Below are 22,687 nucleotides of genomic sequence, written 5' to 3' on the forward strand. Positions count from 1 at the left end.
AAGAAATGAAATGAAGAACATGGATGTAATGGAGAGAAAGAGGCGATCAAGACTACAGGAGGGGCGGCCATCCTCTACCTCTTTCTGGAGTTGGGCCCTTTCTTTCTCCAAATCCTGGAAGACAACCTTCAGCACCCCTACCTCAAGTTTAAATCTTCCCATGTCCTCCTCGAGCTCTTCATCAGAAACACCTGGGAGTGATGCTGAACGTCTGCTCATTGAGGCGGGACGAAACCTGGCGAATTCCTCAGGGTCCTCTTCTGAACTGGCATTGTTTTGATCAGCTAAATGAGAACTGCTGTCCTTCCAGATCAGGTCCAGATGTGGTTTGTGGGATGGCCTCAGTTTGGCCTCATCCTTTAAGAATGTGCTCCGGTCAACATCGGACATGTGCATGGTATGATCATCACTCAGAGCCGTGGCAACGTGATCTACGCAGCTGTTTCTTTGTGCTGTGGTGAGTGGAGGTGACGGAGATCTGCGTACCTCATCAGTGAGTACATCTGACTCTCGGCGCATGTTGGTCTCACTACGTGGGGGGGGCGCTGAAACCTGCATCGGGTCATCGCATAACGAGTTGTCAGTTGAATCCGCCAGAGAGTCTTCCTGTCCAGACTCCCTCTGCTCGGGTATGGTGAGAAGGACGGTACTCCTTGCTCTGGCCGTCGGCCGCACAATCACTTCCCCATCTTCGTCTTCATCGCTCGACTCTGAAGTAGATTCCGCCGCGGTCTGTTCTTCTTCTACGACTTCTTCTGCAGTCTGTCTTGATCTGAGCAGTTCTCCAAACTTCTCTTTTAATTCCCCAGCAACGTTCTTGAAGGTGGATTTCACCTCCCGTTTTTCCACCTCCACCCACAGCTTCTCGTAGCGATTCTCCCATGGGACGCCATCACTAGCTTCACCCCTTTCTTCATAACTGGGTTGATCTTTAAAGATATGATCCTTTTCTCCACCGTCAGAGCCCGCATGGCCAGATGGATTTGAGTTATTTAGATCTAGCTCGCGTATATCTACTGCACCATCTACCTCCTTTGATGGCATGGTGGACAAGGAAGACAAAACACAGACAAGACAAAACATACAAAAACCACATTTGGACTTTAAATGAAAAGACACAATATTCAAACAAATATGGCAGAATTTAAACATACAGATATTGCTCAAAGATTATATTTGCGATAAGGTAATTTGTTCTTACTTGTTTGGCACATATTGTTTAAAACAGAACATTTGATTTCTGGCACAGTACATGCTAATAGTATTTGTAGCCCTATCCCAACATTGCAAATGTGAATTTAAATATTTTACCAATTTTTTTGATAAAATTGGAGATGGACTATCTTTGTTATTTACTGAGCAAAACTTCGAAAACAATCTTTGATCTTGCCTAGAATAGAGCTGCTTAATTCATCGTATTTTAATCGCAATTACGATTTTGGCTTGCAACGACTTTTTATTGGTTTTTCAGTTGAATTATACTTAAAGTTCAGGGTAATCAACTGTTAAAAACATACAGTTCAACATCTTTTTTTTTTTTATAAATGGATGTTTTCAAAGTAAATGGATAATTGTTTTTAATAACCGTGATATCAATTATTGACCCAAATAATCGAGATTATGATTTTTGCCATAATCGAGCAGAACTAGCCTAGAGCTTCTGCAATTTCACAATAGTTTGAACTGACACAGATCAAATGTTTCATTTCCTTGGAAAAAAGGAATGGTGATGCTGGGACAAACTAAAGTCAGGAATAAGATATCAACATATTGGTAGAAATGGTAGTTTGTGGGTGTTTCTCACCTTTGGTTGCTCCTGGTCAGACTCTTCCTTAGTTTTGGGGTCTCTTGCCATCGGTGAGAGCTCAGGGGAACCTAAGGAGACAGAGAGTCTTTATCACGAACACAGGGCGTGAGCACACACATATCTGTAGTCAACCTAAAGAAAAGCAGACAGCCTTACCTGGTGTAACCACTATCTGAAGCTCAGCTAGGTTTTGCAGCTGATTGTCAACTTTGGCTGTATTGCTAGTGGACGCCACATTGTCTTGTTCCCAATCTGATTCTGAATTAGAGCAGAGAGAGGAAAAAGCTGTGATAATATCCTTTGTCTCAATGGTTTAAAAGTGTTTAGAAATGATATCACAGAAGGGCTTAATAGGCCTTACCTTCGTCACTCTCTGGTTTTGCAGGCGCCATCTTCTTTGCTCGAGGCTGGGGTTGGGGCACGGGTTGAGGGGGTGTGCTGGGTGTTGTTTGGTTGGGGTTGATGCTTCTTGGAGTTGTTGGAGGTGCAGCTGTAGCCAGGTTTTCTTCCTGCTCTTTAGGTGGATAAGAGCATTCCGGGGACTCCTCCAGTCCAGGGGAGGGCATTCTGCGGCCAGGCAGGGTTCTCTTACTGGCCGTACTGGCGGAGTCCCAGTCTGACGCATCTGTGTCATAAATACAAGAAGTTGTAGGTAAATAAACAACAAATGACATTGATGCTGATGAAGGTATGTTTACACTGGGATAACAACAACACCCAACACTCAACCACTCAATGAAAAACATCTGGGATTGGCTGGGAGGCTATTACACTCACATCAGACTGAGGATTCAAAGGAGTAACGACAGCTACCAGGGTCCAAAGTTCACCTTTCTTACAAGCTAGTTCACGTTTACTGACCTCTTTTTTTAGCTTCAACAAGTGCCATGATGACAGAAAAATAGAGAGGGTGGTTAAGCCAGGGTTGCATGCAGATAGACCATTTTTTATGATTAAAAATAATGTATCTCCTTAAAGGTGGGGTAGGTAAGAATGGAGAAACCAGCTCGAGTGCGCTAGAATTTGAAAGTACACAACCGGAAATAATCTGCCTCTTCCTTCAGACTTCCTTACAGAGCCCCTCCTCCAACACACACGAACACGCACATGACCAATGAGGGCACGAGATAAGTTTTTGCACGAGATAGAAGGCTGACAGGCAGGTAGGCCATTTAATGTATTCATTGCTATCGGGATGTTAAGAGCATTCCATGGAATATAACAAATTATAAATTGTAAATTACCTACCCCACCTTTAATATTTAAAAGTGACGCTTTCGGGTGCTACTCAGACATATATCATCTACCAGCAAACGACCTGATAATCAGTGATTCTGAAAGAAGGGTTTGTTGCAAAAAAAATCAGATTCATTCATTTAAATATTCATGGGTATTCTGTGTTAAGATGGAGCAAATGTTACATCTATATTTCTAATATATATTTTTAAAGGTTGTTCTTAACCATAACAAGGCGATAGTTTAAAAAAGTGGCTACGTCAATTCCTTCCAAAAGAGGTACATAAAGGGGTCCCCGGTCTGTTCTTTATCTAAAAAGGGTTTCTCTGCAAAAAGGACTATGTATATGTGCATTATGTTTAGTGGCAGACAAAGGCATTAGATGATCAACTGCCTTGTGATCACCATATTTAAAAAATATTACAAAAGGTGGAGAATTCGTTATTATTGATTACCTTCAAGATCATCAACATCACCAAGACCGAGCTCTTCCATTAAGTCTGTCAAAGAGAAACAGACTACCATGTTAAAAACAACAGACCAAAAGGAACCACAATGCTTCAGGTTATTCTATCCACCTGTCTGCTGTTCGTGATCGGCTTCAAGTTTGCTCAAAACACGAAGAGGTTCCCACTTTGACTTCTCAGTCTGGAAGAAAGAAAGAAAAAAGAACACGTTTCCAACAGTTTTCACAACTTACTTGATTTTCTAGGACATTTAGTTGCTGGACCTACCTCTTTCTGTATACCACCATCTTTCTCAACATCTTGTCTATTATCACCAGTATGGTTGTTTCCAACTGAAAGAGACATGACGTGTGAAATGTGTGAAAAACAATACACTTTTTATGTAAAAACCATTCTGGTGAAGCTGGCTGAGTTTGCCAGAACATCAAAACGCATTCCCATGCAAACAAGCTCATGGTTAATTAGCGTGAAGAGACAATGATTAGGCATCCGTTGGGCAATTAGATTCCTGGTATATACACTGGGACACAATTTCAGCATTTGCCAAGCATTCTGCACTTAGTTATTTCTATCATTTGTGCCAAAACCTGCTGAGACAATGCTAGTTAAGAAAATAAATATGACCAAAATGTGGGATAATAGGGTTTGAGGGTAGCAGGCATGGTGGAGTGGCGTACTGTATACTGCATGCATTCTCTTATGGTGATCAGGAGGTGATGGTTACCATGCTGTTCCTCAGACCTATGAGTCAAAGCATTCATACCCTCTCCCTGGCTGCCTCTCGGCCTGCCTACACTCCTCCGAGGCTCTAGGATCCTATTCCCTCCTTCCTCTCTTAAAAACGAGGGAATATAAAACAAGTCTACAAAAGAAATGTAACATATTGTTGGAAAGGCTGTTTTGATTCATGGAAATTATATTGCATTGCACATTCTACAGCTTTTTTAGACCACAGAAAGTATCACACACATATTAATACATTTATACACGAAAGCAGTTTTTTATAAATGTGATATCAAAAGGTCATATTGTTTCTGAAGCGTGAAATGGCGCCTTGAACGATTCGATTCTTCAAAAAAGTACAAATATAAACTTACCTTCTTTTCTCTCTTCTTCAACAGTGTCTTCTTTAACTTTGATAAGCGAGCTTTGTTTCTCTTGCTTTGGAATTTTGGGGTTTTCAGAGTGGGACTGAAAGAGAAAAGGCAATCTGTGAGAATTTGATTGGCTAACATCTGATCCTCATAGATATTACACAATGTGTCTTGACTGTACCTCAGAGTCCCAAGAGTCCTGCTCTTCCTCTCCCTGCTCTAGACCCAGCTCGGACAGGAAATCTGTTTCAACAGGTGTAGATTTATTACAATGCTGAAACTGAAAAGTAATGGAAGGAGATATAGAGAAAAGACACAAGGCAGCAGCACTTACTTTTTTTAATGAATAACCATTTTTACAATAACATAGTTACTACAGTTGATTTGGTCAAATCATATCATTTCCGATTCAGTAAGAATGTCTACAGTTGAAGGAAATCAAAAGTGTATCTGACTGTCATTAAAGCAAACCATATAAAGGGGCGAAGCTGTTATTGTTTACTGAGGAAATGACTGCCTGTAGGTACCAGATGTTGAAGTTGAAGTGTTAGAAATACAGTTGGCCGTGCATTGTACATAGTGCATCGATAATAAATAAATAGCTCCTTACCCCTTTTCTTATCTTTAGAGACTTCTGTTTCAGGAACAGCTGAGGCCTCAAGGGACTCTGCACTTGCTTCAAGTTGTTCATTATCATCTGAGACATCTTCTTCCTCATCCTCCTCCTCTTCCTCTTCCTGCTCATCCTCCTCCTCTTCCTCCTCCTCCTCATCATCCTGGTCATCATCATCCTCATCCCCAGTCGAATCTTCTTTCTAATAAAAAAAAAGAAATTACAAATAAATTTGACATAAGCATAAACTTCAAAAGCTTATTCTACTATACATGAGAGTAACACATGCGTCACTTCCGGGCAAAAATGACGGCTCCGCCCACTTTTGGGGGAAAACAAAGCTGTCATTTGAATGGCGGTTAATACAAATTATGAAGTTTTTGCCAATCCGATCAGAAATTTAAGAAAACCGTGGATTTTTGGATTGTCAAAGAGCCCGATTACGATGGCCAGACAGGCAAATAATTACATTGAATCATTTGAAATCGACGATCGGGCTCAATATATGGTTAAAAAAAAGCAGTAGGCGATCGATGTCCACAGATGAGAGTAACATCTACGTCACTTTACGGCCCGCCCACTTTTGGGGGAAACCAACGCTGTCATTTGAATGGCAATGAAGCCTGAAGCCAAAGAGTTCTTCTTTTACTGTCCTTTGTTCTTAGAGGAAGTACAGAAACACTGAACTCTGGATTTGTTTTAATGTTTGAGGTGCAATAAACGACACAGCAGCTTTTTGGCATGATTAAACTATTATTTTCCGCTCATGAGAGTAACAGCTGGCAAATTACAGACTCGCCTACTGATTTGAATTTAACCATACATCGAGCCCGATCGTCGATTTCAAACGATTTAATGTAATAGTTTGCCCAGAAGTGACGTAGCTGTTACTCTCATCTATAGCATATTTCACAAGGCAACTCCAATGGTATGAAAAACACTGGGAAAAGGATATACAAATAGCTTGTAAAATGCTGGTTTTAAGAGACCACACTTCATTTCAGAAACTCTTACGCTACAACTAAGAACTACCTGTAGTGTTCCTGTTTTACCTGAATGACCGGCTCGTCAATGTTTCTGACTTCTTGACTGTTCATGCCTAAGCTCTCTGCCTCATCAGGCGAGACCACATCAACATCATCAATGTCCGTCTGAGGTAACGCTTCATCGTCAGGCGATGCGTTCCCGTCTGAGTCACGGTGTTGACCAACAGTGGGTGGGCTTGAACACATATTTGTCCTTGTCGGTTCTTCATTGAGGTCGTCCGATGACACTCTGGTCTGGGAAACAATGGCACCACTTTTTTCTAGCGGAACATATGAAGTTAATCTAGCCTCGTCATCATCGTCAGACACTTTCACCGTTGCGCTGGCGAAATCGTACAGCAGTCTCTGGTCCTGGCTGTCAGAGTCCTCACTTCCCTCATTATCTTTGTCGACATCAACCAGCTTGTCTTCCTCCTCCAGCCCGTTATCCTCTACAGTCTGATCCTTTCCATCGATAATAGATTCTTGATCCTTTTCATTATCTTCATCTCCCTCTAACTTGTTGTCTATTGCGCTCGTGGGCCTTGACTTGTTTGGGGTGGAATGATTTGTCTCTAAGACGTTACCGCAGGCTTCAACGTCATTATCCTTTGTCCCCATTGACTTCAGCTTTTCTGACTCATTACTTTCATCCTCATCATCCCAACTACTGTCATCGCCTTCTTCCTTCTCCGACTTTAACCTGTCTTCCTTTTGTGATGTTTCAACCTCATCGTTATCTAGTGTATGGATTGTGGTTGCCTTTTCACCCTCAGGTACTGGTGACCCTGCAGTAGAAGGGTCATTTAAAACTTTCTCAACACTTTCTTTATCTTGTTCTTCCGCAAAGTCATCAGAACACTGCTGCTCACCAGTCTGGTTTGCAGATACGATATTTGTTTTCAAATCTGGTGAATGCGCATCATCTTCATGGTTATTTTCAGTAGAGGAATCCCACTCGGATTCATCTACTGTTGCTTTCGCTAGTCTGTTTTTGGACTGAAGGGTGCTTTTTGAACGTAACCCCAAAGCAGACACAAGTTCCTCTATCAAGGGCTGATGCGAGACACGTTTTGGACTTGGTACCCGTGGTGATGAGGAATCCCACGAGGTATCTGGTTGATCTACATTTGGTTGAGCTAATGGGCATTTTGAAGGTAGTGTTTCTGCTTCTGGTTGAACATCTGGAACATCACTTTTCTGATCAAGGGTCTCATTGTTTACCTCATATTCTTTGGGTAGGTCATTGTCACTGTCGTCTAACGAGGAGCCCCATGAAGATCTGCGTTTACTCTCTTTGAACAATTCTTTTTTTGATGCACCATCACAGGAACCGTGTGTACTTTCACCTTTACCATTGCTCCAGGAATTATCATCCTTTTCCATTTCTCCTTCTTCCTCCTTTACCACAGCTGGTGAAGTTTCTGTGTGAAGTCTGGATGGGAGGGGGCCTCCTTTTGAACCAAGGCTGTCATCTTCATCAGAAAACTTAGATTCTACTCTAATGGCCGACACGATACAATCTGTTGCTGGCAGTGCGTAACTAATTGTTCCAGGTGGGTGGACAGTGGCATCTTTCTCTGAGTCTCCTACAATCCCGGGACTAGTTTCCCTGCTATAAGGGGTGTCAGCACCAGGTATGTTTTCAGCGTCAATAATCTTAAGAGCAGCAGTAACAGAGGGTTTGTCTTCAAATTCAGTCTTGTTGGCCTCAACAGAAGCCACACATTTGCCATCATCCTCTTCCTCCTCCTCATTTTCTTCATCCTCCTCTTCACTTTCCTCATCATCATCATCTTCATCCTCTTCATCTTCTTCCTCCTCATCTTCCTCCTCCTCTTCCTCCTCTTCTTCCTCCTCCTCCTCTTCCTCTTCTTCTTCTTCCTCCTCCTCCTCTTCTTCTTCCTCCTCCTCCTCCTCTCCCTCTCCCTCCTGAGAGTCTGACCTTGTGTTACTAGTGGACGGCTGCTCTGATTGTTTGCTTTGCTCCTGGTCGTCTGCTGTAATGAGTGTTTTGGGGGGGGGGGGGGAAATAGAAGGACAGATATTAAAAATGCAATCAGCACAGCTGCAACACCACATATTTTACCTTTTTGTAGCTTTGAAGAGGGGTAGAAGACATCTGGGGTGCTTTGGACAGGAAGGACATGGGAGAAGGATCTACTGGGCGCTGGGGAGCTTTGCTGGACGGTAACGCCTTAAGGAGGGATGGGATTCTCTGCACTCTATTCTGACTCTCTGGTTCAGATTCTGTAGCGCTCAGGGATTTGTCAGGTATCGCAGAAGCTACAAGGCAGGCAGTCAGGGATGAAAGATTACTACCAAAAAATCACAAACTATGGAGGAACACTGATAGGAGGCGCTTTCACACCGGAGTACTTTTCCCCGTTTCCCGTTTAGTTCCGATAGTTCCTGGGATTTTGCGTTCACACCAAAAATAGAACTTAGTTCATGAGAACTTTCCCCCCCTTTTTAGTCCCTGCTAGAGAGGTGGTACTTTCCTGGGGAGAAAAAAGTTCTGATTTCTGATTGGAGTGAGTGACTGAGAGACCTAGCTGGAAGTTGATTACAGATGGATAAACAAGCTCCAAAAGCGTAAAGGCGTTTTTGTATAGTTTGTGTACTGTATACAGTATTGTAGCGAGCCCTGGGTTCAGAGGGAGGGGCTTGCATGGGGGGTTGGCAGGGAAACGGGGTTCAGGAGGAGTGGCTGTACCCGTAGGATAGAAAAGGGGGAAGGGACGTCTGACTCAGAGGTCGCGCGGCTGTGGAGAAGAATGTGTTGCCCCCATTCTGTTACTTAGTTTAGGCTAGTTAGCTAGCAGGTTTATTGTTTTGGGTGCAGTCACTTTTGCCTCCATTTGCTGTTCAAATAAATGTTGAAAGAAAAAGTAAATCTGTTCATATGGCTGTTGAGAGATGTACCCATAGATTTAGTCCCTAATTTTGCTCTCAAAGCGCACCAGATTGATGCATTTAACTTCAACATTTAAAAAAAAAAATCTTCCCGGGGAGCTTGCCCCTGGACCCCCCTAGAAGAGGTGAGGTCCACCACCTGCCCACACCCCCTGTTAAATTGTCTCACCCACATTGAGGATGCTTCCTACGCCCATGTTTTATTCCATGTGTCTAGTCAGACAAATTGGGTCAAAATGTTATTGCATCAATGATCTGTTAACATTAAAATCACTAAATATATGCTGCAACTATTTTTCTCCAGGCAACTCAGGGGCTCAGGTAATGTGATTACTATATGAATAATGGTCCAAAATAACATAAAATGCATAGGTTTTTTTGTTAAGTAACATACTTTCGTCACCGGCCGGCCGATACATGCCGCGCATTAAGTGGGCCTGTCTGTCAATTAATCCCCGGGCCACTTTTTCCCCCCAGTCCGCCCCTGCTGGGAACTAAGTACGGCAAAGTGCTTGGTGTGAAAGCGGCTCTGATAAGGGTAAAATATTCGTATTACCTTTTCCTCTTTTAGATGCAATCATTTTCCTTAGGTTTACCTTCGATGGTTTCTGAAAGATAGCATAACAATTGAAGGATAAAACAAAATTCAGGAAAAACTCAGTTTACAAGAAGAAAAGGAACAGCAACCAACCTTTTCGATTAAAACGGATTCATCGTCATCATCTGATGAAGCCCATTCATCTGCAGCACTCTTTGAAACCCTGAAAAGGTAAGAAGAATGGTTTGAGCCAGGACGGCGATTGTAATTCCAGGTTATAATCCACAAAAAGAGAACTGTGCTTACCGACTTAAAGACTCCGACTGAGAATTGTCTTCAAAATCTGCAAGAAAACCGAGCAGCTTAGGTTCAGCATCAGGTGGATACATTTTAGGAAGGCATGTCATTTTTTTATATATAATCTGTCAGTCAAATAGAGACAAGGAGAGCATGTCATTCTTTAAAAGCAGAAACAGTTTGGTGCACGAGGCGCTACAAATTAAGAAGCATAAACATCCATCTTTAGGGACTTATTGATCAGTACTGTCACCAGACTGACAGCATTTGACTGGTTGAACTATAAAAGCTCATCTAAGCAAAGTTATACCTCCCCCTGCTTCATTTGCTCGATGCTCTAGATCCAGTCAAGAGGTAATGCATGAGGAGTAAATCAAATAATCAAAGTCAATAATAATTACAAACAAACATAATATCCTCACACCACTCTTATTGATTATTATGTGATAAAAATGCATCTCCCTACCATCTTTATCAATGGCTGGTCCTCCCAAAGAGAAGCCCGCTTCAATGTTTTGGGAAGGACTACCCAACACGGTCTTCTTCTTGCTCAGCCCTTGATTTGATATAGACGGCCCTTCATTCTTCTGGGTACTGTGCTCAATGATCAGGAGGGAACATCTACAAGAGAGTCAAGACAATGATGTAAAATGTCAGAAGACTTAAAAAGTAAACGTTTTAAACTGTAAAACTAAATTGTTTCCTAATGAATAAACAAACACTATTATCCATTTGAGAGATTTGGTAGTTTGTTCCAGTTTTGCACTCCATAGAGACTCCACAAATCCATGAACGGCAAAAAAAATACCACTCTAGGGAAATATGTGCAAAGAAAATAATCAGAGCTTACGGATGATGCCCATTCATCACAGCGTAATCATCGGCTGACCATCCTTTGGTATCCTTTATTGTGATATCGGCGTCAAACCTCAGAAGCATCCGCAACATACTGATTTGTCCATTGCCTGCAGCTAACATTAAAGCGGACCTGCGGGTTAAAAAAATGATAGCAAAATGAACATTTGTAAACAAAGAATTATGCAACATTAAAGGTAGAAATGGAGAAACGTATGACAAATAAAGAACCTTGAACCAGCTCGAGTGCGCTTGAATTTGAAAATACACAACCGGAAAAAATCTGCCCCTTCCTTCAGACTTCCTTACAGAGCCCCTCCTCTAACACACACGAACGCACACATGACCAATGAGGGCACGAGATAAGTTTGTGCACAGATGGAAGGCTCACAGGCAGGTAGGCCATCCAGTTATTTTAGCCGGGCCGGCTCAGATGATTGGTCGTGCTTTTTACAGCGCTACGGCTTCCACAGATGACATTTTTTTACGGATTTATTGTCAAAGCATTTCATATATTCATTGCTATCGGGATGTTAAGAGCATTCCATGGAATAAAACAAAAAGTGTATCTGAAGTGAATTACCTACCCCACCTTTAAGGTTATTGGACATGCTTAAGAAATGTCTCTTTGCTCAGTACTGACCTTTGGCTTTGGTCCATGATATTTATATCAGCCCGCTCTTTGAGGAGAAATTCAGCCATCTCGATATGGTCCTCACGGACTGCCACAATCAAGGGTGTGAATCCCTCCTAAATATGAGATCACAGTCAACAACTATATTTTTTTCATGAATGTATCAACAGAACAGCAACAACTCATCATAGACTGAAACTCAAATAGGATAGCTGACGGACACATTTATTTAGTTTTAATATCCTTCTTTATTTTGTATCATTTGACTATCGCCTACAGATATACCACTGAATGCATACAAAAATGACATTTATCTCCCAGCAAACATTTAGAATTTTAATAGAAGGAAACTCATATATGTGTGGCTTAAAACGTTAATAATGGTTTGGCATGATAAGGGCTGGTAATTATTTTTTCTTCAATCAAGATAACAGGAGTATGCCTAAATATTGTCCAACCACTATCATCACTAAGTTGTGAGCTGTTGTAGACAGAAAGACGGAATCACCTTATTGTGTGCATTGATGTTGGCCTCGTGCTCCAGCAGAGCGATAGTAGTTGACATGGATGGGATGTTTGCCGATAAATGTAGCGCTGTGTTGCCATTGATGTCGACCAGGTTAGGCTCGGCATGATTCTCCAGCAGTATTTTGACACAGGAATCATGCTGGCACTGCACTGCCTGATAGAGGTGGGATTGATATGATTGCAGAGGTCAGGCTTCAAACAATGTATGAGGGAAGTAGCAAACTTTGATCATCACAATATATTCAACATAAATGAAGAACCACTCTCTGGTGGACTCTCATTATCCAGGATTACCTTCATTAGGGCGGATCTATTTTGATTGTCGCATAGGTTAAGCTTGGCTTTGCTCTCAACGAGAAACTGCACCACTTCAGCATGTCCACTAGCACAGGCAATATGAAGCGCAGTTCTGAAATGGTAAATGACAGTGTTTCTCATTAGCGTGCAATCTTTTTCTTACAACAATCCTTCTACTTAGCTGACAAGGATAATTGTAAGCTTATCTTTAGAGCACCTTGATGAACAGCTGCACTCATTGAGGTGCCTGACATACTGTATATCAATGATGATATTTCACAAGCTATACTGTAACGTGCCTTAAGTAGCAACTCACTTTTGAGACACCAATTGTAAATGGTAACTAGATCCCACTTTGAAACATAAGTAGAAAAGAAACAATGGGGTGCCATGTACATTTGAATTGTTGCTTCAAAAAGACGGCAGTTTGCTGTTTACAGTCAAAAGTACTGAACAACATGTCTTACCTAGCTCTAATACAAAGACACGGTTTCAATACTTGTATCAACAATATATCCTAAAGCTGCTACATTATGAAAACTATGGCTCTACTAGTATTGCAATACTATTCTTAAAAAGAGCTTTGTTATTTCAAGAGCACAAGAAATTGATCCATTTGATTGGCTGGATTCATTTTGGGGGAACAGTTTTTGTTTTGAATCAACTCATTTGTTAAACAAAGGGATACAGTATTAAAATAGGCCAAGGGTCAATAGTGGACTCCTATACATACCAATTTTAAAAAGAGTGAAAGAATATGGTTAAACATAATGTGTCAACAGAGATATACAGTAGAGAAGTATATCTAATACAAATAAAATAACATTTATTAAGATATGCATGTGGACTATATTACCAGGGTTAATAAAACATACTGTACAACTTCAAAGATGTGACAACAAGTGCTTCAAAGCCACTTACCTGTTTTCCTTGTCAAGTTGATTGATATCATTCTTTTTGGCGAGCTGCCTCAACTTTGCCAGATCACCCCCTGATGCAGCCTTGTGAACCTTCCCGAGGTCCTTGTCTTTCAGGTCATAGCCAACAGAAAGCACACTCCCATTGTCAGGAGTACCGGACGGGTGTTTCTTTTTCTTGGTGAAGCTGAATATTTTCTTCATTGTGCACAACGGCACAACATTGCTTTTGCACCGTCACTAACGTTACCTGCCACTCATGAGGCTCCGGAGGATCACCACAGGCGGCTGTCCCATCCCTAAAAATAAAACGTGCAAAGCGGATTAGAACTATAAGTCTATAAAACAGTGCGGTGTTTCTTCAACAGCGTTAAATAAGTCCCACAAACACTCTTCTTCATACAGAAATATACAGTGAAACAACCTAGCTGTAGTGCACATGCGGTGCAAGTAATCAACTAATGCTACTAAGCATAACATTAAGTATCTAATTACCTTAATGTAGCTCTAGGTGACTGTAAAAACACAGCTGTCATGCTAACGACAGTAAGCTACACGTACCGTCATTTTATTATCCATACCTGAAACAAGGACGTCCTCTGCGTTATTTAGCAGCAACGCATATCAACGTTTCACTAGAGCCATGTTAATGCTATTACGATGCACAGAACCGAGCCCGTCCAAATTGTCAGACGTTACTCGGCGTTGGTTATAGCATCTCTATAGATCTTGTATCTTGTTACTATGGTAACTGTGCAAATGGTATGCTAACGTAACGCTAAATACCAAAGGTTATCCTATGTTGCTAATGCCAAGAACTCAATAAACCTACTGTTTTTTTAAATGCTGTAACGGAACACTCACTGCAACACATACTACGCTCATATAAAATAAAAAAGCTTGAGTTTTGGTCAGTGTCAAAAGCTATATTCTGGATTAGTTGTTGCCTAGCAACCTAACCTCCGTTGGCTGCCTCCCACGTCGTCACTTCACAAATGATGCAAACCGCCACATTTAAAAATGGATTTGTAGCAGAGACAAGAACAGCTGGGATTGTCGCTGCAGCTTCAGTTTACTAGGCAAAGACTCGGTTTGGTTCAAAGACACTTGTGCTGTCCTTCCAACAAGAGTGAAGAACTCTTTAGCTAATGCTATCCTGATGTGAAACAGACTTAACCCTGCTAAATCAATGCTAATTAGCAAACTCCACACATCAGAACCGAAGTGAGTAATACCAGCTAGGTTACTAAGAAGTATACAGTTAAGACGAATAAAAAGGAATCAAGTAATGTTTTAAAGCTAAGCATTACGCAAGCATATGTGTATACAGTACTGCTTATTAACTTAAGCACTAACCTGTTGATAGTCGGAGTCAGAACACTACAGAGAGCTGCGCTAACGAAAGAAAACTGACAAAGACATGCTGGCTGTTTGGGGTTAGAATGAACCAATCAGATACGAGTTCACGGTAACGAGTAACCAATAGGCGGCCTCTGTAAAAGGTTGGTTGACCAGTCACGGAGGGTTGTTGGAAGCGAAGGTTTGTTGTGCAATGTCAAAAGTGTACCGCTTGATGGTGACATTTGTCTTGAAATCTTATGTTTGCAGTGTAGATAACACTTTAGCTCCGTATATTTTCTTTTGACAAATTATCAATTGTTATGATAAAAGAATGCAGGCAGGGGCTCACATCCAAACCTTAAAATGTAAAATGGTTGTAAAGTCTACTGTCATATTGTAATGTATTTCTAGTGTACAGCAATGAACAGAAATACTCAATATAATGCAATCCAATTCAACCTCAGTATATGCACTCAAAATGCCATTAAATTGAATTAAGACATCTTTGACACACATTTTGTTAATCTTTATGCACAAGATCTCCTATGTGTATCTCTGTTTCCAGAAAAGCAAGTTTTTTTTGTACACATTTTTTGTTGTATTCTCCCCTGTCTATAGGCTGTCTCGCCAACATGGTATTTTAATTGTATACACATCAAACAATCATTTGAGAGCAGCGTTTATTTCCAAGTGTATATGAGAATATCTCCTTTTAATGTCAAATTGAAATTATTATAATTATGATGATTCATTTATTGCTTTCACAAAGTCTACAGATAAGATGTGTGACATGAGGGAAATGATTCAGTCGTGCTTTGCATGCTAAATGATGTAGAAACCAAGTGGGAATGATGCCACTAAGTAAGAACAATTAAAAGGTGTGAGATAGCAATATGAATGCTATATACAGTACAGGGTGAGAATTGCAGCTAGAGGAAGTACTGTAAGAGTCTATAGCGAGATGACAAATACAATCCAACCCTGACTGGCTCTGTTCAGGTGTCAAATAACTATACCTTATTTTGAATTATAATTTAACAAAATAGTACAGAGCAATACAATAAAGATAATTAAACTGGCACAAGGTACTTTCACTTTCTCAGAGCACAGTCGATCAAAGCATCATTGTTAGAAATGTATTCGAGTTGCAAAGAGCAAAGTAAGGAAATGTATATTATGAGTTCCAATTTCCAAGCGATTCAGAGATTAAGAGAGTTTTTGATTTGAATATTTTCTAACCACAGGATCGTAAGACATGTATCACTGACAAAAATAGTATATAAATAAGTCTACAACACAGGATGTACCTATCTTAGACCACACCGATTGTTGAGTGATGCCTGCATTGTGCAGGTCCACTGAGTTCACACCCTGTTGCGAGAGGAAATATCTGGAGTCAACAATCCATGCTTGTGACGCTGTCGGTTGCTGGGATCTGGGATATTTTTAAGCCAGGATCAATGAGTCTGACTCGTATGTCAATTCAAATCCCAGGTGCTTGTTATATGTGAACCATTAACCAATTTCTTTTGACAGCCAATTGTCAAGAGGCTGAGTAAAAGTTCAAAGCAACAGAAAAAAAAAATCTATATTCCGTCTTTATTTGTGAAACAAGCGCTGACACAGAAATGTTTCTTGTCTTTGCAGGTCTTTTGCAGATTATAGATGACAGGCAATTTTCTTGGTTGGAGCCCTCCGCCACTGCAAATAAGATGTTTTGATGTAATACTAAGCTAGACTTTCTAAGCCACCAATCCTTGTTGCAAAAAGAGTAGTTACTTTGTTGTTGCAACACTTGCTCAAATTGTCACTTTCTCGGTTTGGAGCAATTGTATGAGGAGTTGTTTCAAAACCAACTAGCCAGCCATCTCCCTCTGATGTTATATTGTGTCCTGTCTACCTTGATTTTACTTTGATTTGAAGGTACAAACAATCCCCACTAAAATGTATACTATAATTAAAATACATGATAGAATGTAAAACTAGTAAATTGTAAAAAACTCCATCCATCAAAAACACTTATGACGTAAATTGCTAAGAAGATTGATATTGTGGTTGTTGGAAGTAAAATAAGACAGAATAGTATTTCTGGAATTCTTATCATCTGGTCATTCTCTCAAAGAATGTAACGAAACATATCTTGGCTAACGATTGTCAAATGACTCATCAGATGATAAAGATATCAGAAGTTATTATGCTCACTTGTAAATTCACAATTTGTTTATATTTAAAGCGTTTTGTACCCAGCTATATACTGCTCACTTGTGGTGTAATTATAGAAGAAGCATGTAGAGACTTATCGTGGCCTATCACGATGATGACTTCAACTTCAACAAAGTGTAGTGCCATAATAAGAGATCTTATCTTATGATGTATGTGCAGGCTTTCATACATGTTATTATTCTGGCCTAGGCTGTATTTGTTGTGTGTTTTGTTTCACATTTAGTGTGCTATGCATTCCCTCTGTGTGTCCTTTATAAGGTCATTCTTATTGTTATTATTAATACACCTGAGGTTAAAGGAGATAACATCACAAGTGACTATGAAGCTTTGTTAAATATGTCTCATATATATTACACATAAATGTAAGTTAGTGTAGAGTATGGCTCTAATCCCAAACAATATCTGTGTCCCCTATCCTTTTTGTTGCCTGCCTCTCGGCCCTTTACCGTAGGATGCTTTATTTGTTCCCCCAGTTTTATTAACATTCCCATCCAGTCCTGGTATGTAACAGACATAAAACTGTGTTCATTTAATCTTTTCATCATTTCAACAGTCATATTAGGTTATTTAATGTTCATTCAGGGTTTGATCTTATCTGCAATATGATTTATATTCTCATCTTATTATAATCATCACATCATCACAGTACTGTGCTTTATCTGTACCAATAAACTCAACAGACTGATCTCCTCCTCTGTCCTGATGTAAACTTTGATCAGCTCATTGATGTCCTTTTACGGCTATACTGTGCGGTATACAGTCTAAGAAGAATCTACAACCACACTGCTAGACATGTCAGTTAAAAAATAAGAGTGTAAGCTTCATGGTGCTGGAGGAAACGTCAGACGTCAGTTGGATTTATCCTCCAGAGTTCATAAGTCCCTTAGAAAAGGTAAACAAGACAGGGGTTTGCATATGTCCACCTCATTTATATTTATCATGCTTATTTAAAGAGGCCAACTACATAAAATAACATAACAACTTGAGCTATTCCAGTTATCTGATAGTGTTTATAGAAAAACACCTTGAACATCAACTTCATACAGTTGCAACAAACAAGTGTTTTCCTGCCAAAACACCGCCTCACAAGATTGAGCTGTCTCTCACAGGGAGCTAATCCACACCTCATCAAACTGACTGACAGTCCACAAATGGTCCCTTACAAGAGCGGTGAAAGGTGTTAGTGTTAGCGCTGGATATTGGGCATGGGCAGAAGAAAAACGACATTCACAGAGGAATTACGGATCAGTAACCTTTTCAGTGATTCATAGAGTGAGTGAATGCGGAGGGAAAGAGAGGCTTGACTTAGTGGGTGATTATTTATAAATGCATCTCAAAAATAACATATTGAGTATGCATGGCCACATTCAATATACTTTAATCTTACATCATCTATGTCGATATGCAGATGGATTTTGGTCCTTGTAGGGAAACTGTTTCTGTTTCCACAAGAAAATATTTGCATTTGTCACGCGATCTTTAATGTTTGTTTCCTGCAATTGAACGCCCAGCCACTTGACTTCATGCCTATAGATTTCTGTCACAGGCCATGAATAGTGACATTAAACTGGAAATTGGGAACTCACAGGGGAACAATATTCCCATACGTTTTCCTTTTGCTCTGAGGCAGTTGGGTTTAAAGCAGGAAGTCCATTATGTCCTTTATGTGAACTATTTGCTGTTTTTCATTCGAGAGCTGAAGTCTTTCATGTTCTTTTTGTGGTACGGTTAATTTAAAACAACTCAAGTGGCTTCAGGGTTAAGGTCACTTTATGTGTTTGCTTTGAATGGGGCAAGCTTTAAGGAAGTGCATGTCGAAATACCCTTTTCCTCAAATTGTCTCTTATTGCTCCCCTCTGACCCCAAGAATGTATGGAAGGATATATATGAATACTCTACGACATGTGGTGAAATACAGGGCAACGATTCATCTACAGGGCACACTGTATATTTGAAATTAGAGCAGTGCTGCAATGGGTGTTTTTATTACAAACAGTAAGTATGAAAAAGGGTAAATTACTGATTAATTTAACTTAAGAATTCATATGGTCCTCATGTAAAACTATACATTTCATTAAATAGTTCAGAAGCTCTCTTCTCAAGCTCAAAATAGGCTTCAACAGAACTTGGATGTGATATTTGAGAAACAAATAAACAAAACTGGGAGATTGTTAGAACACTCTTGGACTCAAATGTTTTAAAACCACAAATATGCCTAATATTTTGGCAGTAATAACGAGTTCAAACCTGGAAATCTCTCTGCTTTTTATTCACCCACACATCACCAAAACAAGACATTTAAAGGTGGGGTAGGTAATTTTGGAGAAGCCAGCTCGAGTGCGCTAGAATTTGAAAATACACAGCCGGAAAAAATCTGCCACTTCCTTACAGAGCCCCTCCTCCAACACACACAAACGCGCACATGACCAATGAGGGCACGAGATAAGTTTGTGCACAGATGGAAAGCTGACAGGCAGGTTGGCCATCCAGTTATTTTAGCTGGGCCGGCTAAAATGATTGGTCGTGCTTTTTAGAGTACTACGGCTTCCACAGATGACATTTTTTAATGGATCTTTTGTCAAAGCACTTCAGATATTCATTGCTATCAGGATGTTAAGAGCATTCCATGGAACATAACAAAAAGTGTATCTCGAGCCGGTTTCTCAAACTTATCTATAGACCCCACCTTTTATGTATTGTACCAATGATCTAAATGCTAAGAGTCTAATCTGTTGGTCACATTTGATTCAAAAGGCTTTATTATGCTTTTAGGGGTTTTCACTTGTAGTGTAGCCTACAGTTGTTTGTGCATGGTAATAGTTTGCAAAGACCAAAATCCCCAATTTCCCTCCAGAGGGAGTTTCTCTCCCATCTACCAGTCAACTTGCAGCCATTTTTTTACATGCACAGAAAGTGCAAAACACATAACTCGGGGTCAAGGTGGGCAAACTTTGTTTATATTATTTTAATAACATGCGAGGAGATGAAACCCTGTAACATCTTAGTCATCTCATTAGTGAAAGCACACATGATAAAGATGGACTCGAGTAACACAGATGCAGTGAACGGTCTGAGATTGAGTAAAGGCTTTGCTCGCTAAACTTAAATAGTGTCAAGCACAAATGACTGATGGTGCTACAACGTGTGCTGCTCTCTCCAGCAGACTGTCCAAAGAGTGATGATGAAAACCAGCAGCCGCTTTAAATGAGATGTGAACTGCAAAAGAAGAGGGATACACATACTTTGAAGCTCCTCCACCCAATTCCTTTCTGGAACATCTTGATCTGAACAACGTCTGTGTTCTTAAAATGTAAATCGGTGTATTCATAATTCCCCCCCTTCCGCCACACACACACTTACACAGACACAACCTAACCATACCTTCCCACAGCTTTCACAAGAGTAACATCCATTGTCAAGCTTCTGCACATTCAATCTGTTTCGGCAATCAACAGAAGTGTGAATGCTCGACATCAATTCACACCCCGTTTATCATCAGAAATGTGAGTTATTAGCAGCCTGCTTAGCATATCAGTGATCTTTGCCAGTACAACTATTCCTTTTTTGTTTGGATTTGATCAACTTTATCCCTCTCCAGAGATTTGGGCATGGTGTTTTAATCACATTAAAAGTAGAAACATAATCTTATTCATTAGAAGAAAGCTGCATTCTCGCCTGACAGAAGCATGGTGTCCAGCATGAGTGAGGTAGGAAAAGGAAGGAAATCGAAACATGAGAAAAGACAGCTTGAAGCAGATGTCTGAAACTGCATGAGCCACACAATCTAATGTTTATTTTTCTATCATAAAGACAGAAGTCCGAGACAATATTCCGTTTCATGCGGTGAAGAGGTTCAATCTGATCTAATGGTCAGATGTGCTTTTTTCATTTCCTTATTTAACATGTTCATGTCTGCCGCTCAGCACCATGCATTGACGGGGTTGTGTTATTTCAAATTTACGAGGCACTCTCAGGGGTCAGTGCGTGAGACCACAGACATAGCCATATATTTTCACCCCCAATCAGGGACACCAGGGACGAGTCCTGCTGTTGTAGATTGAAAGGAAATCACCCCTGTTTTTTTTGGCTCCTCGCTGGAGAAATGAGGGCCATGGGTCGGAACATCTGGAAAGGATTTTGTTTCTCATCATCTGCTTGGCTGGGAACCTTGGCTTGCTGTCAAGAAGGCACCGCGACAGCTTGAGTCACATCAGCTGAGAAGGCGGGGGGGGAAGTGTGTTGGCATGCAATTTCTCAATGGGAATGTTTAACGAGTCACCAACCATGAGAAACACATTAAGGACAACGGAGCAGTAGTAAGAGATGTTGATGTGTTATCAAATTATAGAGATAAAGTGGGATAAAAACTCACTATTTAGATTATTATTATTATTATCATACATATTGAATACATTTTGAAGGCTGTTATTTGTATTACTGCTGAAATGAATTGCTCTCTACTCGTGTTTCCAAAAGTTTGTTAAGTAGAAACAGTACTTTTTTTCATATGTGCGTGTTTGTGTGTGTCGTCTCTGCGTGAAGAAAAATAAACCATAACATTTCATACAGGACAAACAATGCAAATAAATGTGTGTAAGTCAATATAATGTTGTATACATGTTCCAGTCCTTTTTTTCTAAACAAACGCTCACATGACTTCCTGACTGATTCACAGAAACAAACTTTGATACACAGTAAATCCCTGGCAACCAAACAATGCTTAATATCTTCATTACATAAACACATCTGATGAAGTTCAACTGTTACCACCTGTCGTGCATAACAGTGTTCAGGGAATCATTCATAATGGGACTCCTGGCTCAGTAAAAGAGTTGTTTATTTTCTCATTGGAGGCCAGTTTGCTAGTTCGCATGCCCATTAGCGGGCTAACATCAAAACATATGGATCTAGAAGACAACAACAAATGGGAACCAAATCAAATCCCATGGAATTTTACGATGCACAGTGGAGAGAAAGGATAAACACACTTTCCTGCTTAAATTCAGTGTGTCTTTAGATAAATACCAAGAAAACCATGTCATCGTACATTCATTACCCTCATTTAAATGTTAATTTAACTAAATTATGTATCAGATTTAAGATCCTTCTACTGTTATTTAAATTGTGGAGGACTTAATTAAAATATGTATATTTTGTACCATCTGGTAGAAGAGTGTTAAAGAAGCCTACTTCAGAGATAAGACCTGAGGCTGCGTTGCAGTGCTTTTTAAATTGCGTTTTCTACATGAAATACAAAATGAAGTATGAGACGGTCTCAAACTGCTTAAGACATTAAAGTTCAATTTTACACACCAAAAACTCATTTTATTCACATATTCTGATAGATGTTCAGTGCTCGATGTTAGTGATATGCATGTGATGAAATCCGGTCGCAATACGATGTTGGCTTTAAGGCATCAACAAAAAACACAGAATATGAAGCTCTGTGCACTTTCTTCATACATTTTGGAAATGATGGAGTAGTTATCAAGAATTTCATTACACTGAAAATAATTTGAAACGTTGACTTAAATAAATGTATTACGTACAAATATTGCATATAATTGTTTTAGGTTAGCAATAATATTAAGTTTAAATAACAAATACTTGTTAAAACTATTGCTTTCAACTAACCAAATACAATTATGTGGAACCTGTTGACATAATACATTTAATTAAAATCAATGCTTCATTTTTTCAGTGTAGTTATACGTATGTGTATGGCTTTGGGCTAAATTGTCCATACGTTTCAAAGAATCACTTTTAATATGCTTGAAGAGCAACACACTTCGTATTGCAGTAGCAGCACTTGTTTGGAATATACTGAATATACAGAGCAGCGTTTATTCGCAGTAACTCTGGGTTGCCGTTCAAATCCATTGTGGTCAATCCAAACTGA

General features: G+C 40.1%; 1 protein-coding gene across 9 annotated transcripts in view; it reads right to left on the bottom strand.

The window, feature by feature from the left end:
- ankrd26 (ankyrin repeat domain containing 26) overlaps positions 1-14,644 on the bottom strand; it is a 35,603-nt gene extending 20,959 nt beyond the window's left edge. For 4 of the 9 annotated variants that reach the window (XM_079679897.1, XM_079679899.1, XM_079679895.1 and 1 more), the window contains exons 1-23: positions 14,581-14,644; positions 13,229-13,523; positions 12,305-12,419; positions 11,991-12,164; positions 11,492-11,598; positions 10,844-10,981; positions 10,460-10,614; positions 10,304-10,330; positions 10,003-10,039; positions 9,850-9,919; positions 9,715-9,766; positions 8,332-8,528; positions 5,215-5,419; positions 4,786-4,847; positions 4,608-4,701; positions 4,274-4,372; positions 3,778-3,842; positions 3,622-3,691; positions 3,499-3,543; positions 2,169-2,432; positions 1,964-2,065; positions 1,805-1,875; positions 79-1,032 (exon numbers count right to left, since the gene is read on the bottom strand). In XM_079679897.1, the coding sequence (XP_079536023.1) occupies positions 79-1,032; positions 1,805-1,875; positions 1,964-2,065; positions 2,169-2,432; positions 3,499-3,543; positions 3,622-3,691; positions 3,778-3,842; positions 4,274-4,372; positions 4,608-4,701; positions 4,786-4,847; positions 5,215-5,419; positions 8,332-8,528; positions 9,715-9,766; positions 9,850-9,919; positions 10,003-10,039; positions 10,304-10,330; positions 10,460-10,614; positions 10,844-10,981; positions 11,492-11,598; positions 11,991-12,164; positions 12,305-12,419; positions 13,229-13,428 (3,303 nt within the window). In that variant the 5' untranslated portion in view covers positions 13,429-13,523; positions 14,581-14,644. Of the gene's footprint in view, positions 1-78; positions 1,033-1,804; positions 1,876-1,963; positions 2,066-2,168; positions 2,433-3,498; positions 3,544-3,621; positions 3,692-3,777; positions 3,843-4,273; positions 4,373-4,607; positions 4,702-4,785; positions 4,848-5,214; positions 5,420-8,331; positions 8,529-9,714; positions 9,767-9,849; positions 9,920-10,002; positions 10,040-10,303; positions 10,331-10,459; positions 10,615-10,843; positions 10,982-11,491; positions 11,599-11,990; positions 12,165-12,304; positions 12,420-13,228; positions 13,524-13,805; positions 14,094-14,580 lie in introns of those variants that run through there. The other 5 variants (XM_079679900.1, XM_079679896.1, XM_079679898.1 and 2 more) reach the window with 5 other exon arrangements.
- Positions 14,645-22,687: the final 8,043 nt, after the last annotated feature.

This window comes from Notothenia rossii (genome assembly GCF_949606895.1).
Source record: "Notothenia rossii genome assembly, chromosome: 5".
In the NCBI taxonomy this organism is placed as follows: domain Eukaryota; kingdom Metazoa; phylum Chordata; class Actinopteri; order Perciformes; family Nototheniidae; genus Notothenia; species Notothenia rossii.